We start from the raw sequence: 27,548 nt of genomic DNA, 5'->3' as shown, positions 1-27,548 counted from the left end.
GTGTAGAAGATTTACTGTTAAAGATAAAAAGTAGGTAAATGACGAGAAACATAAAAAGTAGAAAGAGGAGAAACGAACGCACGAATACCAATTTCAAAGACATTAATGTCCAGGATTATTAATGGAAATTATTAATGTGACAAATTCACGACGTGAACACGGTTTAACATTGTAACGTACACTAACAGTGAAATTATTCCTCTTAATCCATTTTTAAGGGAGTTTCAGTTTTTGCGTGAATATGAGTGGTGTCCCAAATTTAATTTAAACATTCATCTATGTACTCTAAAAACAACCAGTGGCAATCAACCGGTCTAAACGGTTAATCCTTCGCCTTACAATTTAAACAAAAAACGTTGAATATTATTATATCTCGTCAAAATGCAAAATTTTTCGTAAAATACGATAAAATTCGACGAATAACTTTCAAAATTTATACATCTCGATTACAAATTACAAAACTATCTATATTTCGAAGATATCGAAATGCTCTCTCGCATTACTTATACATTCCACACAATTCTGTCCCTTTTATTAACCATACCCATGGCATCACAGTTTCCTCCCTTTAAGCCGTTTATCGTTAAACCGTGGTCTCGTCCTGGCGACCGATCGAAGGATGAGATTGCCAGAGAAACGCGTCACTCGTGACCCGATAAAGCTGATTTTAGGTCGGTTGCACGGTGAGGATCTCCACCCCCATTCTTCCTTTTTTCCGCTTCCCTTCGTGCGCTTCCTCTTATCTCCAACCGTGATCCATCCCCCTTCTCTCGCGTTTCTGTTCGCGTGTGAACCAGCGGGAAAAGAGGATGGCCGGAACTCAATACGCGACTGATTGGCCCCCACGATTGTCCGTGGCCCGCGATTGTCTTCTGGCGCACGTCAAAGAGCAGATTTCTTCTCGAAAAACGGAAGAAACAGAGAGGAAATATGGGGGATGAAACGCGGGGAGTGGGAAGGAGTGGCGTTCCTTTTCTTACGTTTTATCCATTGGAACGCTTCTTGAGCCCGGATCTTCGCGCGTTTCATCCGGAATCAATGCTCGGTAAAAAAACGCTGTCGATATCAATCGCGTGATTGGATCCCATGAATCCGTGGACTTCTCGAAATAATTACGCGATTGTGCTCTTTCGTGATATCGATTGGTGACACGGTTTAAACGGAATGATTTTGAGCGAAGGATTTCAGTAAAATTAAATTTTTGTTAATGTTTATTTTTGTTAAAGTGAATGATTTTTATTCTGTTCTTGTTCCTCTTCGAATTTTTGTGAGAAAATATTTGTATGGTTTCAATTCTTAGGTAAAAATTCAGGAAGAATAGTTTCATTTGTTTTAAAAATTTTTATAAATTTCTTTTTGCTATTTTTAAATACAAAACTTATGTATTTGGATTAAATTTGTGTCGTAGCAATTCATTAAATGGATATTTTAATTGTAGTAAATAGTAATAGTAGAACAATTCAAGAAAAAGATAGACTACATTTCAAAAAACATAAATATTTTAAAAGTTTATCTGAATTAGTATTAATAATTAAAACTGAAAATAAAATCAACTTTCGAACCAAAATGAAATTAGTATCAATTTAAAGAATTATGAATAATTTATCTTATCTTAAATATATTTAATAAGAAAATATTCTTTAAAATACATTGATGGAATCATTACAAATATTTTGAAAATTAAATTTATTTTAAGTATTAGTATTTTAAGTAATTAGAATAAGGACGTTTGTTGTTTAAAGAGTTATAATCTCCTAGCTGTGTCATGTTATGATATCAGAGACTGAAATTGCTTTATTAGATAGCAGTATTACAATATCATAAAGTAGGATCTTTAGACATTTACACACCGCATTTCCTCGATTTCGACTAAAATCTCTTAATCCTTTACCTCTACCGTCTCCAAGAATTTCATGGTAATTCTTAGAAAGGTATACTCGAATTATTCTGGAACATCTCTAAACACAAAGCCACAAAATATAATGGATACTTATAATACAGTTTCATATTATTATACTCGATTTTATCACGTGTTAATATTCGAACTTTTTGTTTTATTCTTAATTGAAATTCGCGTAAATTTATATTTGAAAAACAAGTGGTATCATATCATCGTGAAAAAAGTGAAAATTTATTACAAAAAAAAAAAAAAAACATCCTTGTTTTATATCTTCATAAACGTAATATTTTCCTATCAATTTACAATATTGTACCTCCAACCATTGTACAATATAATTGGTCATCAACTCACGTGTATTAATTACGCGTATTGGACAAACAAGATATTATTTACATTCAATATATATTACGTTCTTTCGTGAAGCGTTCTGTTATTGATGTTTCAGACGTTCCATTCACTAATTAATTTCTAGTTATTATCAATTCATCATGTCAATAAATATTATTTCTTACAAACAGGGACTCTGTTTTCCGATGTTTTTAAATATCACGAAAAATATTATGAAAAATTGTAACGAATTTAATAAAGTTCGTTCATAATAAAAATAAAAATAAAAATAAAAGTAAAGGCGTGATATGAGGGAAATTGTGGATTGGAAAAAAGAAGAAAGAATCCCTTCCTTTCATTTTATCCCTTGGATCCGAATTCCTTTCTGGTTGGTCAGCCGGTTGGTCATCGACTTCCTGTAACGTCCCGACTTTTATACGTTTCTTGGCCTCGAATGTTCGTGAAGAAACATGGTCGGCATCAATCGTGAGGAACGAGCGTGATTTTCTTCGATGAAACGGCTGGCCAAGCCACGGAACCATCAGATCTTCGAAACAATGATCTACCATATATGCTTCTTTGTCATCGTATCCTCCTGATGGAAAAGGAAATCCTTGTTCTGAAAAGAGTATCCAACTTTCGAAATTCCTTTTGTCTTATCCAGTGCTACTCGATTTCTTTAACATGAATATATTCGACTCGAACTTTTCTTTGGATTCGTTTGAGCAAAAGAGTTGCTGGTTGGTTTATAAAAAAATAAAATAAGTTTATATTGTGATATGATTTTAAAACATCTATCTTGATATGTAGAATTATCTATTTTTGTGTTATTATTATACATATAAATATAAAGATTGAATTCGAACGAAAAATAAATAAAAAAGATGTTGATAAATAGTGCGCATGTGAAAAGTTGTTTTCTTAAATGAAATCTTAAATATAAACTTAAATATTTTGATATTAACAATTAATTCGATTAATCAATAAAAGAAAATTTACTACAAAACTTATAAGCTATTTTAAATGCGATCAATAAGCTTCAACAATATTTCAACGATTTATATTAGAATATTTCAATTTCGACGACCACTTTATTTCATTTTCTTCCAAATTCCAATATCCATTCGAGAAATTCAAAACCTTTGAAACTTTGTTGCTGAAAGAGCATGCGTAAAATATATACTCGATAAAAATCGATTGGCAAGTTTACCAACAGGTTAGTGAGTGGTATTCTTGAGTGAACAAGTACTTATATGCATTTGAAGAGAAATTCGTCGTATTATATACAAACATTATATATTTCTATTTTTAATTTTATTTTCACGAATAATCTACTTTTTATTTGAATTCTTATATTTTTTAAATTCATTTCTTTTTATTAAAACTTTTATAATTTTCGGTTTTCTTAAAACTATTACTTCCATTTTTTTTATTTCGATCAATATTATTATATTATATTCCAGATTAAATTATTATTTTCATTCCTCTGTATGATTGGTTTTAATTTCTTTTCTTTTCAAAATGAAATGCTTTGTATTATTTAGTCTGGATTTATCTTTATTATCATATATTTTTTTTAATCTCATGCTTCAATATGTGACAATTTCATTTATTAATGGAATAATTTGGAATATATATCTAATATTTTATTAAAGAAAATTTAAATTAATTAAAGAAAAATTAAAAATTTTTTAATATTTTTTCGTTCTTCTCGGAAAAGATAAAATTAACAAAGGTTTTTCATACGAATCTTTTAATTAATTTTTCACTTAACTAGCACAGTTAAAAATACATACAAAGAGAAAAGAATAAAAGAGAATCTTGCAAATAAACATAACCCAAATTATAAGATTATATAAGATTAATTATTTAATTAAAATATTTTTATTAATTTATTTTTATGTATTTATAATTAAATTTCTTTCGTTCTCAGAATTTTTTTATCACGAATATTGGATATCAATATATGAAAAGCTAAAATTATGATTGAAAATTTAATATAAAACTTTTATTATAAAATTTTTAAAAGAAATTTTATTTCCTTTATTTTATATTTATCACAGTGTTTTTACAAAAATATTGCTTCATATAAACATGATTCGTACCTCGTTTGCAACCATTTTATTTTCTACACGTATTCTGTATATTTTCATTTCTAGAAATATCCTCTTATTTTCATATATAACTTCCTTATCCTATTTTACACTGCATACTCGTTCTTATATTTTGTTTTTCGTGTATCTCTTATTTTTATCGTTGTCCTATCAGCTTTCCTCTGCTTCTTCCCATAATTCTTCTTCTTTATCACTACCTTTTCTTATTATTATCCTCCTTGTTTCTTTTAGTTTCATAGAAATATTTTCGACTTATTTTTTTCTCCTTTGTGTCACAGTTTTTCTCCTTGTTTTCTTATGTTTTTTTTAAAGTTTCTTTTATTTCTTTCCCTTTTATTTTATATTTTTTTTATTGTTTCTTTTTTTTTTTAGATTTTATACCGTACCTCTTGTATTTTTAACTTTTCTCTCTCTAATATTTTTTCCTATCTTTTCTTTTCTTTGTCAAGTTTGTTTTTTCTCTTATTTCTATTCTTCAAATTTTTCTATTTTCGTTTGTCCAGATATTTTGGTTTCGATTTCTCTTCCACGATATTAATCTATATCAAAAAATTAGAAAAAAAAATATTTCAATTGTAAAAGTTATCGAACGATAGTAACTTTTAATTATTAATTATTAAAAAAGTAAGGAAATAACAAACACTCGTATTCTCTTATTTTTCATAATCAGAATTACGTTAATTATATTTGTTTTAATAAAATTTAAATTAAGAATTATTAAATATTTTTTTTATATAATAGGCTTCACAGTTTGTTGCAGCAAATAGCATGTCTTTTTTTTAAACATATATAAAATTATAAAATTCAAGGGATTCGAGAATTCATTAAAAGTCCATATTCTTCTATCTCTCTTATTTTCTTCAAGATATTTAAAATCGTAGATTAAAATCGAACACACCATATACATCTTCTATCTCTCTTCCTCGATGCTCTTCCTCTCTCACCATTTTTGGTCCCCGCTCTTCTCTCCATTTTCCATTTGCCACACTGTCTCCATCGTTTGTTATCCGGTTCCTTGAATGGGCGCATATTCTAGTAGTACACTCAAGCATTGGCGTACCTTACGATAGAGGGAGCATATGTACGGACAAACATGGTTTCACATATCGTAAGTAGTACGACTATTGCATTAGGCAAACGGGCGCGAATACGTGCAACGTGTAATGTCTCGGAATAAGGGGATCGTATGATTCAAATTGACAATTTGAGCCCCTTATATCATCTCTCATGGCTTTAACCAGATACACGCCGGTTTATCGCCGACAAATGGCGTTATTTACTTATGCATAATTTCACCGAGAACGCAAAGTGCAATATCTGCTCTGAAAAGTTGGACAAGAATCAATTCTTGATTTCAATTTCAAAGATGGATATTATTGTGGATGTATCGAATGTAATAGATAATTAGAGGTGCGAAATTATGAATTTTTATAAATTTTTATAAATTCAAGAAGGAAAGGAAATTAAGAAAGAAATAGAACTTTGGATATATATATAAAGAAATTAATGCTTAATTAATTAATCTCCTACAGTAGTAAAAAATTTAATATCTTATTATATCAATGCTGTTATTACAAAAGGAAAAAATATCAAGAATAATTTGTTTACAATTCAATTTATCAATCGTAAGTAGCATTTAGACTAGTTGTTGATTTGTCACTTAGCCTAAATCGCTAATACATCATTGGACATCGTATACTATCCTCTCTAACCCCTTGTTCACGCGTTGTTTATCCAGCAACCCTCTATGTTCATCCCTTATCACAAACCCAACCTCAGTTGTGGACATTTCTACCCAATCGTAGACATATCCGGAGATAATATAAGAATATTTACAAGAAAAAGAATGATCATATGTGCATCATTTGAATCGGAATGATAAAAAACTTTTCTCCTTCTTTCACGATTGTTTGGAATCACAAAGGATTTAAGATTTGAAAAAAAATTGATTAAACTGGGTCAACTTTGATTAAAGTAATCAGATTTCGCGATAAAAATACTTAAATGTGATTGGAAAATAAATTGATGTGTCCTAATTTAATGATTTAATAAATATTCTCGTTGAAACAAAATTTACGTTTCAAAATTTGGAAAATATATCAATCTCTTTTTCACGAACTGTAAAAAAAAGAATCGAATTAAAAGTTTCTTTTATGAAACTTTCATTTCTTGAATTAGACAATTATCATTTATCATTCTTTGCCATCTTTTATTCTATAATATCCTCAACTATATTTAATGAATCTTTAAAGCTTTAATTTAAATGTACATTTAAATTGCTAATTAAAAAATGGTGACTAAAGTGTATATAATTTTGACTTTGCATAATTATTTATCAACATTCTTCGATATACCATATTCCATTTTTCGTAACACAAAAAACATTTCTCTTGAAAAGTAATCCGCTCCCGTTTTTATTTCAAGCATTCCAACCCCATAACTTGGAATTTTTTACAAGGGAAGCCTCGTGAAACTGGAGTATCGCCGATGAAAATCCTACAATACAAAATATCAAACAGCACCAACATCTCTCTTTCTCTCTTTCTCTCGCGTATTTTTCTCCCATCAACATTTTATGCATGTTTATACGTCCTATCCCGAGGCTAGGGCACAGAGAAGTGGAGGAAGGCCGACTAAAAATTGCCGACTGTGCAAGGGGGGTAATATGAAATTGTGTATCGCGATACCCTATAAAAGGGTAGCCTGTAAGTCTTTCGATCCGAAGTTGGAAACGGTGTATGCAGGCCGCCGCGTGCATAATGGCGGCGTGTAACGCGAGAAAGAGCTGGCACGCTTGATGCGGCGTAAAATCCAATTGTAACGGGGGTGAAACTGGAGAAGAGAGGACGAGGGGTGAGCGCAGGGAAAAAATGTGTCATACGTCGAAACGGGCCTGGTTATTCTCTCCTCCCTCCCTCTCCCCCTCGTCCGCGTTTACAATTCTAACCTAAAAGCCTTAAAGTTGATTCGTTCGTTTTTCATCGCCGAAGGATCTCGATTATCGCTGCACTTCTACTACTGGGTGCACCGACTTCTACTTTCGGGCATCGACCCCTTTTTACGCCTTCCGGGTGGAAATTACTCTGAAATTTTCGCGTTCCAAAGTGGCGAGCTTTATTTGACTTTCCTTTTAAATCAGCTATCGGCCGTACTCCGTTTCCAAGCAAGCGTGCGGGTTACCGTATGCCGATTGTTGACAATTTACTCGAGCTCGATGAATAGGAGAGGTGTATAGGAACGTACGATGAAAAGGGGAAGTCGAGTAGATCTTTGAGAGATTTTGGTACGTAGCGTTTAATGAATGTACCGAGTCGGGGCAATGTACTTTTTTCTTTATTAAATAATTTTTCGATAAAATCGCATTAATATTTTAATTAAATGCAACGACGTCGATATTCGTTTTTATTTAGAAATAAGAGATGGACAGAATTCTTCAGAAAATATAGTGAAATACAAATGAATAAATTTATGAGTAAATTTCATTGTATGCCTGTAACGACACACGCTCTTATTAAAAAGTTTTAGGATATTTTATATTTTTATATTATACATTTGAATTATATTGACTTCATGTAGCTTTTTTATTATGCAAAGTAGTGTTCAGGACTTTAATTTTATTTATTTGTTCATAAATCATAACAATATGTATGCTAATATGGAATAAGATAAGAAAATTTGAGAGCATAAATATGTTGATTCACAATTTACAGATATGAATGTTTTATTCAAATGGAAGGCAAACTTTTCAGATATCTGAAAGAGAAAATAAAGTTTTGATAGATATACTATATAATATTTTATTGTATCCTTTCCTATAAATTATACTCGTTGTTAATTGAATACGAAATTACATTTTATATTTTTTCTAAAAATTCTATCTTTCTTTATCTTTTTCAATTATTTCTTTTTTCATAAGGAATTATTATTACATTTAGAATTTTCACTATTAGGATTCCAATTATATATACTCAAATACATTTTTAATAAGAATATATCGCTAAGATGGCCAGCGTTTCTTGAATTTTCGTTTATATTGCACACGAGATGTTAAAACTTTTATGAGAAAGTGTGTCGTGAAGTTGCATTTCCAAACGCAATCCATTTATATAATGTAGGTTACGTGGAAAATAATGTGCAACTCTCTTTTAAAGAAATTTTAACTCGTAATGTTTTTGAAAAATTCTGTATTCTTCGAAATTCTTTATGATAAGTGGCCATACAAACTACATTCATTATTTCCGAATAGTGAAATTTTTGAGAGTTAAATGACTTTACAATATTCCATTTCGTAAAATTAATTTTTAAAGCGTAACAATTTCTGATAGCTACGAAAAAGAAAAAAGAAAACGACGAAACATTTTTATCACAAGAGAAAATTTAAAGAAATCGAGTGTATTTCCCGATGAAACTTTGGATGAAACAGCAAAACAATTTCTAAACTGAATTTTAAAATTGAAAATCTTTTTATACCCGAATAATTTTTAAAGTATAAAGTAAAATAAATTTTGAATACGCGTGAGATGGAATATATGGATGTGTATTACATCACTTTAATATTTATACTTGATGCTTAACTAAAATGGAAGTTATAAAGAGAATATGAAAACATAAGGATAATCCGTATGAATAACGTATTCCCCTTTCGATTGGAAATTGAAATGTAAAAAAATTCGCATTTTACATTAATAAAAAAGTATAATTCCTTCCATTCTAACACCTAAATTAGAACGCAATATCAAATTTCAAAGATACCACTTTAGATTCTGTATGCAATATCAAACTTTCACTTCATCCACTTTACCCTTATCCTTCTCACTCTTAAAAACGCAGAGAATAAACGCAGAATGCAATATCCATACAATTTCTTCGATACCTTTCCAATTATATTTAAAACAAAAATCATACACGTCCACCTTTAATTCCAAACCTCTCAACTCGATCTCTTATTCTCATATCCTCCTCTCCACGAATAACTTTGTCAAGGCCCCGCCATTTCTCGACGTGTTTGCCGTGGCGACGTTGTTTTCCAGTGCGTCGTTGGGGGTTGTTACCGCGTTTGCACAAATTGCGCTGTTTACACACATAACCGTCTCTCCACCACCTGGAACCAAGCGTCGTCGCCCCGTTTAAACGATAACAATCGCAAGAACGCGAGCGCCTTTTGCAGTCCATGGGAATTCCGATGGAATCGCTGGACGTGTTTTACGGGAATTCTCACGAATTTGCGATATCCATGGTGTAACTGCTCGTTATCGGGTCAGAGAGGCCAGAGGTTGTTCTTGTTCCTGGGGACGTGATTCGATATCGCGACGTGTTTTTACGCGGCTCGTGTCCCGACGACACAAAATTCAACAGCAATGGTAACGATATGAAATATGGATGCGGTTTCGAGCCGTGTCGAAAAGGAGCTGTTTTAAATGTGATATTTTAACGTCGTGTGAAAGAATGATGGGTTATTGTTACTTTTTTTTTTTTTCGTTTCAATTTTTATTGTGTTTCATTCGTTTCATTATGAGTTTGGCTTTTATGTCAAGTGTCTAGTTTCCGTGAATCGTTTCCCTTTTCTCTCTCTTTTTTTTTTTTTTCATTTTTGGAGAATTAAAAGTCGCATGAATTTTTGGGGATTATATGTAACGCAATATTTGATGGGATTCGATTTTCGCGAATCCTTCGATTTTAGAAAAGCCAATTCGCTGTACATACAATTGGTATTGTGAAAAGTTGCATTATATTTTTCATCATTTTTGTTCGTTTTTAAAATCGGAAATTCATATTTATAACTTTAATACGTTATATTGTACTATAAAATGTTAAAAACAGAAAGTATTTAAATCTATATGATTCGAGAAAGAAAAATATTCGTTTCTACTTTTCATTCTCCTCTTTTTAATTTTATTTCAAAGGTCTATAATGTATTAATATTAATCCTGATATGCGACAATACTGAAAACTAAATGCTTGATTCTGTGTTACTTTTTCTTTTAACCCCTCATTAAAATTATACCAATTAAAAAAAAAAATCAATAAAATATTCTTTCTTTATTCCCTCCTGTTTATTATATTTTGTTTGTTAAATTCTGGAAACACAGACAAGGGGGAAAAACCCTATTTATATTCTTCTATTCATTTATGTCAAGTCACATTTCGTTTCTTCGTAAACATTGTTGTCGACAACTCCCTAATTCCATTCGAAGTTCTCTCGAAATCCGATCAGGTCGATTTGCATTTCCGTCCTCCGAATAAGATCGCAACCCTATCCTGCGCACTGTGGCGTCTCTCGCGACGGTTTGCGCCTGTTGAAATCCTCGCACGTGGATTTGTACATACACAAAAGCGGATAATGCGATGCATTACCGATCCGCGACACGGGGTCGCGTTTGCTTTGAATAATTACCCGAGATACGACGTTGTAGCCGGATACGCCCTGAGATCTATGCGACTCCCTCAAGTAAACGTTCCAACCTGGCCAAATACGCGTGTCGAATCCGTGAACTGTTCGACCGTATTTGCACGTCGACATATGTCACGCTGATAAGACGGTGACCGGGTCTGTTTGCCGATTTATCCGATTTCCTCGAATGATAGAAGTTGCTTGTGTGTCGATGACACTTTTGATAGAGAGGATGCGTGATCCTTCGACGAGAAAGGAGACAAAGAGATGGAGATTTATATGGGAAAAGGATGAAGAACTCCTTAGAGTTTTTTTTAAGGAAATTGAGAATTTGTGAAATGTATTCAAATACACGAATCATTTCATTATTTTTTTTTCTTCGTCTTATTGTCAATCCTGTATGTGTCTTTTATATACATGTACATGATGCTATGTGAGATTATTGAGCCATAATTCTGTAAACTCTTTGGTACACGGTATGGAATATATTCTATATCATATAAATTCATGTTATATGGGTCACTGGAAAAATATGATACATTCTTAAACACCATGTATATTCTATGTTATACGTGTCCTTCGATGCTATGTTATAACATTGCCGTATTTCTTGGGTATATGGATCTTATGAATGCATGTTAAAGAAATCCTTATTATACGAAGATCTATAGCGTCTTTTTATAAATAATTTATAGTTTTAGTTATATAGGATATAACTAAATATATATTTATTTTGCAAAAGTAATCATTAAGTATCTTCTTCAATTCTTTATAATCTCGAACCATTGTTATTATCTCCAAAATCTTTAAATTACGCCAACTTCAATGGGATTATTTTTCAAGAACATATGTTAATTTAAAATATCATTTTTCAGAATTGTTTCAGGATTTTTTCCAAAAAAACTTTTCTATGAGACTCTCCATATTAACTTTTCTGTTTGCTTATATTTTTAGAAAGTTCAATATCTTTATCGTATTCGGAGAACAAAAATGTTAGATGGATAAGACTGGTCGAATCATGGTCAATAATTTTCTTTATGTTTTTTCCTCAAAAAACCTTAAACTTCGATTAAATCATTTATTGATCGTTTTCATGCATTTGCGGCTTGGTTTATCGATTTGTTTGATTTACATGAACATATTACGTAGATTATTTAGCGTTTGACGATGTTCTGTATTTGTCGAGACAATATTACTCGGTACCGTTGCTAACAGGTGTTTGTTTTGTTCGGACGAGAATTAGATTGGATCCAATAATTGGATATCTTGTGTTCCATGTTGTCTGCGGATAATATTGTAGTTTGCCGAGTTTGTTAAATAACGATTCAATGGATAAATGTAATAAGTTATAATATATATATCATAAATATATATAAAATAGATGTTTTGTGAGTAATGAACGTTTTTTCAGTGATTTCAAAAGAAGAGGGTAAAATTTAAGAATAATTTGATATATAGGAGTATATTTTATATTTTATAGGTATAATATGTTCTGTGTATAGGAAATTTTATAATCAGTTTTTATATAGATCATCGGATATACATATAGAAAAATATTATTCAAAATAATATGAGAACGATGATAATATCATTGTTTAACTTCGTAATCTCTAATCAATCCCTAATTAATGTGTTTCTGCTTTTCAATCCTTATTTGCTTATAATGAATTATATTTATTGATTATCAGATAAACCAAATTTAATTACGCTTAATTACTAATGATTGAATATGCATGTCAATTATATCAATAATATAACGATACGTTGCTATTTCTATAATAAAATTTTGATTTTATTAAATTTTAATTAAATTAGACATCTATTATTCATTCTTAAATATAAATAATTGATCTAGAAAAGATTTGTTTTCAAATGATAGAATATATTGTAAGCATGCTTCAACAAATCAAACGAGAACTATTTATAAATAGTTTAACTTCTATTCTCTTCAATTTAACGATATATATATATATATAATATAGATAGTTGTAAAATTAATTAAATACAAAATTTTTGAATTAATATAAAATATAAATGACGCAACGAAAATGTTCAAATTTATTATTAGATGCAAGATTATTATTAGAGAAGCTTAAACGATAATTAATATCTTCTGACATGTATTTTCCAGAGTAATATTAATCATTGTACCAAATTCTGCTCGCAAAGATAAAATTAGATATCTATACGAAGCTGGATTTAGTATCAAGATTAGATTAAAGTCTCGCTTTAAATAGGAATTTTAATACGTATTTATTCTTCGTAATATAAAATTAACCAAATATTATGTTACCAATTATGTTATTATTATATTACCATACTTTTCCTTGAACTTAAAAATAAATTCCTGAGTCTAGATACGTGAATCGTGATCAATTTTAAAAATTGCTTCATACAAATCGGCTAACTGTTTAATAATCACTCTCTGACTTGATTCTAAGAAAAAGTACCCATTTACTCTATTCCTCGAAATCCTTCCGAATATTCTTCCAAAATATAACAAAATAACAAATTTCTTTACGTCGCGAGCAACGACATTTTTTTAAATTTCACCATTCGAAGAACCATCCAGCAAATATTCCATCGTTATCGAAACTTCACCTCGCCCCTCCCCCATCCCAAACTGCTCAACGCTTTCCATTTCCTTGTCAGTTTCTTGCTTGTCGAGCGCTCGGTTCCGCGACGGAAAGAGCAACGAAAAAAGCGAAGGACATTCATGCAGCAAATCGATAAGGCAGCGCGTGATTAATCTCCGCGTGCAAACCAATTTCCCGAGTCATCGTTGTATCTAAGGTCGGGCGAGGGAAAGGATAACGAGCAGGGGGTGGCGAGGTGGCGAAACGATGGATGAGGTGACTATGAAAGCCAATGGAATCGCGACAACTACGTGGACCGGGGAGGAGGGACATAAATCGGCAAGTAGATCGATTAATTGCCCTCTCCACCCTCCTCCCACGCGCGCCCACCTACGCTGCACGCTTATCGCGCGCCCTGTACCAACTTTTGTTTCTCGGCCAATTTGCACTAACTTGGCTCTTGGTCAGTGACTGACTAAAACTGCGGTTGCGGTAAGAAAATATAGGGGAGGGGAGAAGTGGCCTGGATTCAGATACGTTCCTGGCTGGAAGTTGAATTAGAAAGAAAATCTATGAAGCGGCAGTGGTTTTACCCGGGAGAAGAAGGATAGTTTTTAATCGTGGTCGAGATTTAATTGCAATTGTTCCTTTTTCTCCCTTTGAAAAGGATTCTTCCTTTTCAAATTTTCTCTCAACTTGAGATCGAGTGAGAATTAAAATTAATGCCAAGTATTAAAGTCAAAAAAAAGAAAAGGATATTAGAGGGGTGAATGGAATATCTGTTTTTCATCTTATGAGTTATAATATGTTCTTCATTCTGTACTTTGATAACGCGAAAGCAACGAGGCTCGCATTAATATTCATCACGACTCGCCTTTATCGAGATATATCCACCAGCCGGAGATATCGATTGATAAAATTTCACGCGAAATATATAAGATCCTTTCATCGAGTCGCAGAATTTCATCGTTCTATAATATTTTCCAACGCAGAGGTTCATCTATGCATAAAATAAAAATCCGGTTACGGTGTTCAACGAGATCCCCGTGAAAAACGAGTGAAAATCGTTTACTTTTTTCCCCCCTGCGTTATTACATCTTCGCCCCAACGACGAAGCGAACGACAAATGACAAGAACTAAATCATCCCCTATAACCGAGTGAAAACAACATCGGCAAAGGGGACGGACTCTTCACCGCCCCTCGGCCTCGAGCTTAAAACGCGGAACGAAAGAATTAAAAAACATCAAACAAAGAGGGTCGTTGAAATCCCACTGTGTACATGGATAAGAGTTTTCCGGAGAAGAGAGTGTAACAGCTTTCAGCGCGGTGGCCATAACTTGGAAATCGTTGAAAGCGTCGTTAATAAAGGATCCATTAGATATTCGGATGCACGCCGTTTTCGAAAAAATCACCTTTAATCGCGTGTTTCTTTGCAAACGGTGACGCGTTTGGACGAATAATATTTCGGGTAATTTTTCAGTACCGATGCTGGATGTGTCGGCGGTGGCTGGTTTCAAAGCTCAAATACCTTGCGACATCGATCCGGTGAGCAGGAGCGAGGTGGTGAGCATGGTTTTTTGGTACAAAGACGAGAGGGGCGGCGAGCCGATATACAGCCTGGACGCTCGCGGCAAATCGATAGCTCAGGCGAAGCTTTGGTCAGATCCATACGTGTTCGGTAAAAGGGCGACCATGAGGACGAGCGTAGAACCCGCGAAATTGGAGATCGATCCCCTCGAGGCGGCCGACGTGGGGGTGTACAGGTGCAGGGTGGATTACAAAAATAGTCCAACCAGAAATCAGAAGGTTAACCTCACGGTGATAGGTGAGTACGCCCTACCTTTATATTTTCTCTTTCTTTCGCTCATCCTCATCCCTGTCCCCTTGATAATCAATCGCGATTAATTGCTTTCGTTCTGGAATTTGATGGTATTTGGACTGGTTGTCGTCGCTTTTAATTCCAAACTTTTCATTTTTTTTTAATAGAATCTCCTTTTCGATTCGTTTTTCGAAGCGTGTGATGAGGTTCGGTTTTGATACCTGTGATTAAAACTTCTGTAATCTACTGTAATATTGGAAAAGAAATTACATTCTTTATTATCTCGGTGGGAAGTAAGTGATGGATCGCGTAGAGATGTGGGAGTATTTGCTTTAGATTTAAATCCAGAAAAAAAGATTGATTAATCTTTGACCGATTAACAGTATATGAAGAAGAGAAAAAAGAGAAATATATCCATGATAAAATTGTTATGATAAAATATAAAAAAATAATGAAATTAAATTGTTGTTTAATCCATATTAAAAATTTCTTTTTTCCACAACAAAATATAAAAAGTTGAAATAATAGAGTTTCTCATAGAATATTGAATATCAAATTTTGATATTTCAATTTTCAATTAAAAAAATATTATTCTTGTTCTTTTATCATTATGAAATTAAAGTTGTAAATAGAGAGAAATTTTGTTCTTCGTTTTGTTCACGGTGGCACAGATTTTCTTTAAAAATTAACGATAAAACACGGTGCAATGGTATTATAAATGCATGGGACAGGATAATCTTTAGTTAACTAGTAAGAGCAAACCGTGTTATTTTAACTCATTACATTATGAATTTCTTGTTACGTTTGTCCAACGTGCTAACGTGATTTCAAATTAATTAATTGTGCAAGCTTAACAGGAATCGTGATATTTTCTTGCTGTTCTAAAGATTAAAAAATTGTACGTGTATGTTTTTTAAGTGACATGCGTTTCATGGGGCGTCGTTCTCAATAGTTTTATCATGAGAACACGCAATATATGCTTAAACAAAATTTGCCTCTAATTTAACACTGCTTTGTGACGATCATTTATACCGTTTAATTACAATTTATCTTCCTAACACATATGGATTTTACAGCTCCTTGCTTTTTGAACTGGATACAAGATTTGAAACAGATAATAAACAATATCTCATCTAATGCGAATAGATAAAGGATTGTTTCGAACAGATATATAAATTATTACCGAAAATAAATTTTTTTCGCGAGAAAATATCGCGTGCGTCAACTTTTATCAAAAGATTTAAAAGGAAAGTAAATATCCATGTTATATGACGTACATAAATCCACTCTTACGACAGTGCCACCAAACAAACCTGTGATTTACACCGGCGCCGGTAGAAGTTTGGCCAAGATATTACAGTCCTTCAACGAGGGTAGCGAATTGTCCTTATTGTGCGAGGTAATCGGGGGTTCACCACCACCGAAAGTCACGTGGCATTTCAATGGAGCGATGGACGACACTTACACGTTGGAGCATGGTGATATCACGATAAATCGTCTCGATATCTCGAACGTCACCAGGAAGTTTCTCAGGGCTAGGCTAATTTGCCGGGCGAGCAACACGCATCTCGTGCCTCCTCTCACTTCCGAGATTATTTTGGATATTAATTGTGAGTGAGAAACTGTTTCGACTTGTCAAATCTCTCTTACCGAATGTTTACTTCTCGTTAAAGAGAAGGGAACAACGACTTAATCACAGTTTAAAAGTTTCTTATTTGTTAATAAACTGCTGTGTTTATTGGAAACTTTGAGATGATTGAATATTGCATTGTATTTTTATTTTTCTTGTTATATCTGCTCTCAGAGTTAAATATCTACAAATCACGTTTATTAAATTTTTCAAATTTTATAAAGAGCTTGTCTGAAAATTCTAAAATTACTTTGCTTTCACAAAAAATATGTTTCGAAATCATATGTTGTTTATCGTTTTATTATTGTTGATATTCTGCATTTCACTGGAATTTAATAAAGAGTATATTTTCACAATTTCAAAAAAATCGAAATTGGATTGCTTTTGTATCCGAAACATTACTTTTTTACTCTGGTATCGATTCAACGACACCCTTCAAATTCCAGTGAAACCGTTGCTAGTGAATATTACGAACAAAAGAGCCCACTTGTCGGCGTTAAGAACGTACGAAATTGAATGCACCAGTTCGGGTTCTAGGCCAGAGGCTGTGATCACCTGGTGGAAGGGAAACCACCAGGTCAAACATATGGCCAGAAATGTGAGTATAACATTTTTGAACTTACGATTGCCGTGTTCTATTTCCACGATGTTTACACGACAGATACGCGTGATCTTAGATTCTGAGTTCTTCGTAGTTTGCAGATAGTCCGAACATTACGAGAAGCGTGCTGAGTTACGTACCCACCATGGAGGATGATGGGAAATATCTGACGTGTCGAGCAGAGAATCCAGTAGTACCTGATAGCGCCCTCGAAAATAGATGGCGATTATTAGTATATTGTAAGTGAAACAAATTTCATTCTAATCTTTCAATCCTATAAATATTTAAGCAATTATCGCAAACACAATGAATACTATAAAATCACAAAAATTTTAGATTAATATGATTTAACAATTCGCTAAAATTAAAATATAATACAAAATTTAACAATGATTCTCATGGCCATTCTGTAACACTGCGATTATCCAATTCAAATACAGAATTTCAAGAAATGGAAAAAAAAACTCAACTTTTTCGTGTAGAAAACATAAAAAAGAAACAAAAATTTTATCATCAAAATTCGTTCGAAAGATAGGGGAAACCATACCATTGAAATCCCTTTTTGTTTTATCTCGATATCTCAATTCGTTAGCGAAATATAAGGACTCAAAGTATCCATAGCGTTTAAGAATATACAGAGATTGTGAATGAGTTCGCGACCTACATATTTTCCTGGAAATGCGTACTATGCGTCTTTCCAGGAATCGCGTCTGTCGCTTGTCTGCAGTTTGGGATAGGTCAGTGAGACGAAGTGCGAGCGAGGGATCCGAGTAAGCGACGAGGACGGAGATAATAAATAGTCAAAAATTACCCTTCCCTTTACACGACGATATCTCGAAAACCGGAAGTCGTATCGAGATAAATCAAAAAGCGTTTTAAAGGGAAAGGTTCAGCGCTTCTAACGATCTCTGATTCGTTGATTAAAAGTCACTATCTTCGAAGTTATAGCGATTTAAATTTTTCCTAATTTTAATGGAGTTTAATCGAGTTTTAAAGTAAATTACGCGATAAATACGTTTATTTCTTGAAAAATATTGTTTCTTACGATCTTATTAATGTTACGTCGAAGACATCAAGTTGGTTTAAAAGTAATTTTTAATCTTTTGCTCGAAACAAGTTAGATCTTGATTAATTTAAACATTGATCAATAAAATCTTTATATTACAATTATAATATCAAGCAATATTATATATTTCACAGCATATTAAATTGATCGTTATTTTTTTATTGAAATATCAATATTTCTTTATCAATTTTGATAATATTGATTTATATTCACTTGAATTGTTATAACATTTAGAAATATTGATTCTCTGGGCACAAAATTCTCAGATTCACCAATAGTGACGATCAAGCTAGGTTTGAGTCTGAAAGCAAACGACATAAACGAAGGCGATGATGTCTATTTCGAATGCGACGTTCAAGCGAATCCGAAAGCGTACAAGCTGGTGTGGTACAAGGATGGGAAGGAGCTACATCAGAACATGACTGCTAGAATTTTTCTTCCCAGCGGGCAATCTTTGGTTTTGCGAAGCGTGACTAGAAATTCTGCGGGCGAATATTCTTGCATGGCTGTCAATGTCGAAGGGAAATCTACCAGCAGACCTGTAACGTTGGAAATAATGTGTGAGTAGTTTTATCCTTTCCTCTTCTTAAGAGAATATTCCTCTCTAAACAACATTGTGCGTCATTATTACATTTTCGTTGTCCCAAAAATGCAATTTCAATGCCTCCCAATTTCTCTTTGCTTCGCAATTTCAATCGTCATAATTCAAAAATGATGAACAACTTAAACGTCCACTTGAATCTTCAGACGCGCCTGTGTGCAAGGACGGGTCATCCACCCAAGTGGTCGGCGCCTTGAAGCACGAGACCATCTCCCTTGTGTGCGGTGTGCAGTCTAAACCGCCGCCCATCACTTTCCATTGGACCTTCAACAATTCCGGCGAGCTGATGAACGTGCCGTCCAACAGATTCACACCGGTGAAACCGCTCAGCCTAATCACCAGCCACTGGCACGGATCCAGGTTGAATTATACTCTGGCGAACGACATGGATTACGGGACGGTCGCGTGTTGGGCGAAAAATCGGATAGGGGTGCAAAAGACACCCTGCCTTTTTCAGATCATCGTCGCAGGGAAACCCTATCCCCTTCAGAACTGCACGGCCCTACAATCGACCGGCCCGTACGCGTATCGAATGGGTAAGTGATACTGGAACCCTTTTATCAACCTAAACGCGCCTAACTATGTCATTACGTATCCTCCTGTAGGATAGTATGGTAGCTCACAACTCGATAGACCCGGTATTGTGTTCAACAGCTTGTTTTCCGGCATACCCTCGACCAAAGAGAGAGAGAGAGAGAGAGAGATAGAGAGAGACAAGGTGTTCGACCGTGCGTGAAAACGATCGTGAAATTAGGCGATCCCCTTTGGGGATCGATTACCGCACGCTTCGAGGGGTAGCCGGTTTTTCGTTACAGGAAAGTGACACTGGGGATGGAGATGGGGACGGGGGATGTTTGGTGTTGGCGAGACGGCACGTTAAATGTTGTTAAAGGTGTTGCTTTCTAGGTTATTTTATATACGCGAGGATAACCTTTTCTTGCTCGTTTCGTTCGTTCAGGCAAATTGAGGAAAGTTTAAATAGAGTAATATGAATCGTTCGTTTGAAAAATTATAATTATCGTTATTTGTATATACTTATAATTGGGGAATAATTTAATTTTGGATAATGTATATCGTTGATCTCCGAGCGACGAAATTTGATATTTCTGAATAGCAAATGTAAAAGGAATTCAAATTTGCAGATGAAGACATGAATATAATATAAAGTATCGAAGGAATAAAATGTGATTTTTTTAAAAGTATTTATTCAAAAAGGAAATATTTCTATATATATATATCAATTAACCAAGAATATTCTATAATTATATTTCGAGTATAGTTTCAAGGATATCCTTCCTCGAGGCTTCCATCACGTTTTTCTATGAAATAGGTCACGAAGACTTGAAGGCTACCGACTCGAGGGACGCGGACTGGTTGATCGTCAGATGTTCGGAAGGGTTTGACGGCGGTTTGCCCTTAACTAATTACGAGCTGGAGGTCTACAGCGAGGAGAACGTTTATCACGTCAATACCATCTACCTGAACCACACAGAGAGATCCGGCTCGTCCGGTCCCGTTTTTGAGGTTCCTGGCTTGGAGCCTGGTCGTAAATACAGGCTTCATCTCTACGCTGTCAATGCAAAGGGTCGAAGCGATCCTGTGGTTCTTGAACCGGTCACGCTCAAAGCAGTCGCGATGTACACAACCGGTAAGTTCCTCGAATGTCTATTTCTTAAATCAGCATAAAAAAAGTGACGCATGCCTTTTTTCTAGAGCCTTCTTATCTGTTGGAACTAACTGTTATTAGTTTATCGTATATTCGTTGAGCATAAAGTATCAATAACAAGAAGAAGTTTAACAGTAGTAATTTATAAATTTTAAATAAGGGATATAAAATTGTAGAAGAGAAATTTATAATCTACGTATGTGTGATCGATATAATGTAATTGAACTGTGATAGTTTAAAATTTTTTATATATTTTTTAATAGCTTTTTAATAAAATTCAAAGAGAAGGAATATATTTTAAATTACTAAAATATAATACAAGTATACATGCTTTAATTAATATAATATAGTAATCTTTATATATATATATATAAAAGTATTTAAAAATCAGTAGAATAAAAACTCGTTTTAATTAAACTATAATATAATACTCTATCTCTTTTTAAATGATTTCGCGTTAAAAATTCTCTATTTGTTGAAGATTAAAAGATTAAATTTCAAATAAATTTCAATCGGGATGAAAAAGATTAAAAACAAAATATCAAGAAGGAATATAAAATAGAAAAATCAATTATGACGTAACAGTATCAAATTATTTCTAATTCTTTTTCATTTTATAAATATCAAATAATTGTTACAAATTCATTTCCATTCTCGCAAAACTCAAGAGACAAATATAATCACGAGGAATACAAAGAAAAAACCGTAAACATGAGGTTCTTTGCCAACAGGACGCAATGTTTTTTATGGATCTCAATTAGCCGGAATTGTATCACGAGTTCAACAACCCGTAACATTGCGTTCGCGTGGACTTATCTTAGGGACAAGCAATTTTCACGATCGCAATTATACTCGTATCCACGATAATTTCAACTTCCCCTTTCCTTCGCCTTTTTCCTTTCCGTATGACACGTTTCTTCGTATACTCCTTTCCACGGAGGCTGAATTAAAATCCCATAAAGTCTTTTCCTCGCTGCTGTCTCATTCGAGGCGCATTTATCGCCTTTAATTTCCATCCTCATGATTTATTCATGTCGGCTCGTGGACGATCTCGGCTTGTGTGTGGAAATGCTTCTTTCCCCACGTGTATGTGTGTGTGCAAATGTCGCGTGTATATGTACGTAATATATATATACGTGACACAGGTATTTGCAACACGAGCCCATCTTTGGATCTCGGTTGTGTACGTTCCACGGATAATGCGGACCTGGACTACCTCCAACCCTGTCCCCAATCTTTGAGAACCTCTTCGAAACCGTTTCAACCGGTTTTGCCGTGTCCTTACCATTTCATACTAATACGCGTATTCTCATAAGGAATTGAAGATTTTATAAATGCGAATGATCATATTGAAAATGAATTCGTTTAGAATTAGAATTAATGTGATTTTTTTATAATATAGAGTGGTATTTGAATGAAGATGTATTAATTTGCTTCTGAAATATGGAAAGTATAACAATGTGAAAAATGTTTAAAATTGGTTCGAGATTGATTGAGGATCGTAGCTTTGAAATTCTATATTTTTTAATCGATTAATAGAAATAGTATTATATATGTATATGTTATTCTTAAAAAAATATGATTTTAAATAGATTCAAGATAATAAGGTGTTTATTTCGTATTTTGAAAATATTTAAATTGCGTTTTTTTTATGTTATTAAAATTAATAGCTAAATAAGAATGTATTGTAATAATTACAATAGATAAATATACAATGATGAGAATAATGAAATTGTGATATTAGATTGATCTAATAAAATAAAACTTTTTTTCGAAATATCGTATTATTATCAAAATAATTTCTACGTAATTTTATCCGATGGAAATAAAATTTATCAGAATGATTAATAATATGATATTTCTGGAAGATAAATGAATTGAATAATATCACTTTGATGATAATATTTGAATTTATCAAAATTTACCAAAATAGTAATATTTTTTTTATTATATTTGTCAACAAATAATATGAATTTATGATATACATTCATGTTTCATTCAAGAGATGCATCCATTTATAATGAAATGGATATTTAACAAGTCCATTCGTAAAAATTGAGAATCCATAGTAGATGGTTCTAGATATAATATAACCATTATTTATGCTTATATCTTTCATTCATAATAATGAATTTTGTCACCGTAAAAATATACAAATTTTTCGAGGATACATAATATTTTGAAAGGCACAAAATATTATTTACAATTCAGATATATACACAAATATTCATTTTTCTCCAGAATTCAATTTATGATAAAACAATTATAAAAATTATTGAAATATATCGTATAGCCTTTAACATTATTGAAATATATTCAAACAATATAACTTAATTTTCACATATAATAATTACATCGCAATAATATATACGTATATTTATTTTTTAATTAAAAAATTTGTATATATATTACTATTCATTAATATTTATCGAGACTTTCATTATCTAAAAATATTTTAACGTAATTACGTAGAAGCTGTGATTGAGAGAATGGAATGCACAATTTAATCACATAAAAATCTCACTGAAAATGGAGACAAAAGTATAATATTGACAAGAGTATTCTATAACGACTAAAGAGAAATGAGATAATATTTATTCAAGAAAAAAAAATAAACACAATGAAATACTAATATAATTATTCTGATGAAACTTTGAAGATTTATAATCCATTTAACAATAGCTTCTTTATTATTGCAATGAAAATCATCTCTCAAAATTAAAAATATTTTCTGAAATTCAAAAATTATCAGAGTTAATAAAAATAACACGTGAAATAGATATTTAAAACGCTGTTTCTTTGCAAATATACTTAAAAAATTACAAGATTTCGTTATTCTTCTGATAAAACATTTGTACAATTCTTGTATAATCTGCATAACAAATCAAATTTACAACATTAATTTAACATTATTTTCTTTTAAATCTAATCAATCCTCTTTTGATTCATTTTCATCATCTCCTTTTACAAACAAATGTATCACGTAGCTTGGAGTCACTTTATATGCAAAAACAACACTTGCGATTCTGAGCTTTTCTTCCCTGATCTCGTTTAAAGTTAAACCGGTGCATTAGAAGTATTTACCCTGATTACAAATTTCCTGTAAACGTTAGCTATATACAAATCAAATTATCTCAGTATATGTTTACCTCGCAATGGATACGTACACATCTGTATCAGATGCGCGTAGGAGGGCGTATATATACGAAACGTTCGTTTAGCTAACGAACCAAAGCGCTTTCTGAATGCCAAAGAGCTTCGTCGACCATCGTCGTCCTCTTCCCTTTCTTAATCTTTGCTACCGAAAGTTCTTTACGTTTCCCTCGTGATCCGATAAATAAAGGAAAAAGAAAATCTCGTTTATCGGACACGTAAGATACTCTTCAAGATACGTTGTCGTTCAAGGACAAGTCACGTTCTATTTCGAAAGGAATTTGATTATTGACGATACAGTGTTTCATTCTGAAATATATTGCAAATATTCTTCGCTAGATTATTTACTTTTTCTCAATATTTTATATCCCTTTGTTCGAATTAATAAGTAAATAAAATCAGTCTTCTTCTAATATAAAAATAATAAGAATAGTCTATCGTTACTTATTTAAAAATACGTGTTATCAAAATATAGAATAAAGAAAATTGTAATAAAAATTCTTCAAGGAGTAAACGGCGATTTAATTATTCAGCAAATAGTTCAACTTCTCATTCGATTCAAATTATCAGTATCATAAAGAAGAAAGTATCTTCAAATAAAAAGGGCCGAGAAAGAGAAAGAGAGAAAAAAATAAAAACAGAAAGAAAAAACAACGAACGTGAAATTCCAATTTCGACCGAAAAACTTTCCGGAAGCGTAGCTAATTAAGTCGCCGGATCTCCATTACAAAATCCACCAAGTCTGGTCGAACGAGTCTTAATTACATTTCTAATTGCGCGAACGTAGCTGCAGCTTGCCGGGATGAAATTTCGAAACTGGCCGCGGTTCAATAACGAAATTCAATTATCCCCGCGAAACCCCTGCCGAAGTTACGTATCTGGGGCGACATCTATCGGTGAAAGAAAGAAAGAAATAAAGAAAGAAGGGCGCAAAAGGTGCGCGTTAACGATCGTCAGCGATTTTAAAAGCCCCGTTAACGACCCTTGGCGCAACGTATGTGTCCCCTCGCGCGATAACGATCGTGTTCCACGTCTGAGTCACGTTTCCTTCTGTCCCCAGATCGCGGAACTTCCGACGACAGTCCGGATTACAGCCTTCTGGTGGCGTGTTTCGCCGGCGGCATAACGGCCGTGTGCATCCTGATAGTGGGTATCACTCTGACCCTGTATCGTCGCAGCCATCCGTCGATGCAACCGATCAAGGCACACACGGAACTGGCGCAGTACGGTGGGGCCAAGGAGGACAGGGGGATGATGGGGGTGGCCCCGTCGAGCAAAGAGTCGGGGGGCGAGGCGAAGGGTGAGGTGGGGAACGATGTGACCGACGAGGATCCGGACGTGATCCCAAGCAAGATGGACAAGAGGCCGGATATATTCGAGCCGGGTTACGAGGCCGTGAAATCGGAGAGGACGAAAGATTTCGATCATTTGGAGGAGTTGGATTATCCGTCTCCCTCGTCCGTGCTGCATACGAAAGATTCGTGGATATATCCGAACGGGTACGTGAAGAAAGTGGAGAGAAGCTTGAGTCCGTTACGGCCGAGCACGCTCCCGGTTCATCGTAGCCACGATATTTACACGAGAAGTTCTCGCGTCCAGGAAAGCTGTATATAGATGGCTCCTAGGGGGTGGTTTATCGACGATCGTGGCGTTACGACTGATGTTGACCAAACTAAGAGGCCACGATTCGTTTTCTAGTATTGGATCGGTATTTCGTTCGAACAGTTATTAGTTTTCAATCGTCTTCGCGCTTCAATGATTGGTTTCGATGATTTTCGTATTCCTTTTGGGGGAAGAAGGTAGGTATTGGAGTAAACATCGTGAATTTAATCCTCTGCAACGATAAACGTCGCGTGATTCGAAACTCGTATCCACGCATACGTGTATTTTGTAAGGTTTATTTATTCGTTCTATTGTGCGTGATGTATTATCGAGTTACGTTACTGCATATAAAATGGCGCAACTTTGAAAATTCAAAAATTATTCTAGCGGCTTGTTGAATAGTTATTAAAATGAAATATAAATAAATCAGACTGGTTTTTAAATTCAGATTTTGATATAGTACGGTGAAAGCTGCTTGTCATGTTAATACAGCTTTTGGAAAAATATTAAAAAAATAAATAAATAAATAAAACTAGTGAGAAAAATTTAAATTGAAAGATCGAAAATCGCACTGACGAATTATATATAAGGAAAAGTTATAATAATTGTAATAATTATAATCTCGTTTCATAATGTGTAACGAAACTGTTTAATCATATTTTAATATTATTTTTAATAAAGTTATAAATATTGAAGGTTTTGTTAAAAGTTGAACTATTTTATCTACAGATATTTATTATTTTATATCCGGTTATTAAAAAATCAGAAAGCAAAAATAATTGGGGCAGCTTTAATTAGATAATATGTATATCTATTTTAATCTGTTTCAATCTGTATCAATTTATCGTAACTCATTTTATAATATTTATGCTTTAAAGTTAAAATGAAAATTTCAATAAAATGAAACGTATATATATTTTAATGGATCTTTCAGACAGAAATCGTAATTACTGAAATACTTTGATCATTCAATTTGCGTCGAATCTTTTGATTAAAAATTTTTAAAAATTCATCAAAAGAAATAATTTTAGCATATTTCGGATTCATGATTGATCACGAAGCATCATCGTCGGAATACCACACATTCGATTTTAATTTTATCATTTAATTTTCACTTATTATCAAATTCATAATCAAATTTCTAGGCTTCGATTCTCGGATTATAAAAATTAATAAACGATAATTTCTTTTCTCACGTAAAACGTTAGAGGGTTAAATAAAACGAATCGTTTGATGTTTAAGGACTGACGTAAAATTTTATACAATACCTTACACACATTTAAATGGAACAAAGAAACGACCGTGGCTCACAATTCACTGTCCTGTCCGCGAAACTACGATTGATTCATGCCAAAAAACGCCAAGCATGACAAACAAAAGTTTTGTAAATAGACAATAAGTATCGTTAAGATTCCATCCCGAACTGTCGAGGTCTTGATCTTATTTTTCACCTAGTTTTAAGCTAGTAATTAATCTTAAATATAAAGAAAAAAGATAATAAACAAAGAGGAGCGTCTTGACGATCACGACGTTTGTACATAGACAATAAATTTTCTTCCTTGAATGTTCGTCTCCCAATCGAAAAGGCTTCCCGTATACCGATGTCATCGTCGGTAAACGTGGTTTCATGTTGAACATTGTTTCGTGTGAATACTTGATGTATCGTGTGAGAATGAGCGCGTTTCACAGGCGAACGCGTTAACGCTTGGTCAATCAATTGGTCGAACATTTTAACGAGCATGTAAACGTTTGTATATATGAATAATAAACCTTGTTGTTTAATAACTTGAGATCGAGTTTTTGAAGAGCATGCATCACATGACGTTGAAGACGACGAGATATGATAGGTAAGTAATAGTTCTATCTTTAGTCGATTCAGTTAATCGATAAATTACGTGTATATTAGCAACTTTTAATAAAATTAATTTCATTTCCTTATAATTTTATCCTATTTATTCACACATAAATAAATAACACGCGCTTTGTTTTCACCCATCGCCACTCCTTCTCTTCGACATCGATCTTCGAAATCGATTTTCTATTCTTTCGTTTGAATGATTCGTAGATACGATCCATCTATCGATTGGCGAAAGATAATAAT

The 27,548-nt window shown here is 33.2% G+C and overlaps 1 protein-coding gene across 1 annotated transcript in view; it reads left to right on the top strand.

The window, feature by feature from the left end:
- LOC108001403 (hemicentin-1-like) overlaps positions 1 to 27,232 on the top strand; it is a 45,722-nt gene extending 18,490 nt beyond the window's left edge. The window contains exons 3-10 of the mRNA XM_062075568.1: positions 14,790 to 15,134; positions 16,427 to 16,738; positions 17,205 to 17,356; positions 17,454 to 17,598; positions 18,692 to 18,985; positions 19,173 to 19,562; positions 20,357 to 20,674; positions 24,906 to 27,232. Coding sequence (XP_061931552.1) covers positions 14,790 to 15,134; positions 16,427 to 16,738; positions 17,205 to 17,356; positions 17,454 to 17,598; positions 18,692 to 18,985; positions 19,173 to 19,562; positions 20,357 to 20,674; positions 24,906 to 25,459 — 2,510 coding nt within the window. The 3' untranslated portion in view covers positions 25,460 to 27,232. The remainder of the gene's footprint in view (positions 1 to 14,789; positions 15,135 to 16,426; positions 16,739 to 17,204; positions 17,357 to 17,453; positions 17,599 to 18,691; positions 18,986 to 19,172; positions 19,563 to 20,356; positions 20,675 to 24,905) is intronic.
- Positions 27,233 to 27,548: the final 316 nt, after the last annotated feature.

This window comes from Apis cerana, linkage group LG5 (assembly GCF_029169275.1).
Source record: "Apis cerana isolate GH-2021 linkage group LG5, AcerK_1.0, whole genome shotgun sequence".
NCBI classification, from domain to species: domain Eukaryota; kingdom Metazoa; phylum Arthropoda; class Insecta; order Hymenoptera; family Apidae; genus Apis; species Apis cerana.
Note: the sequence above shows the minus strand (reverse complement) of the source record. Positions and strands in the feature narration are given on the sequence as shown.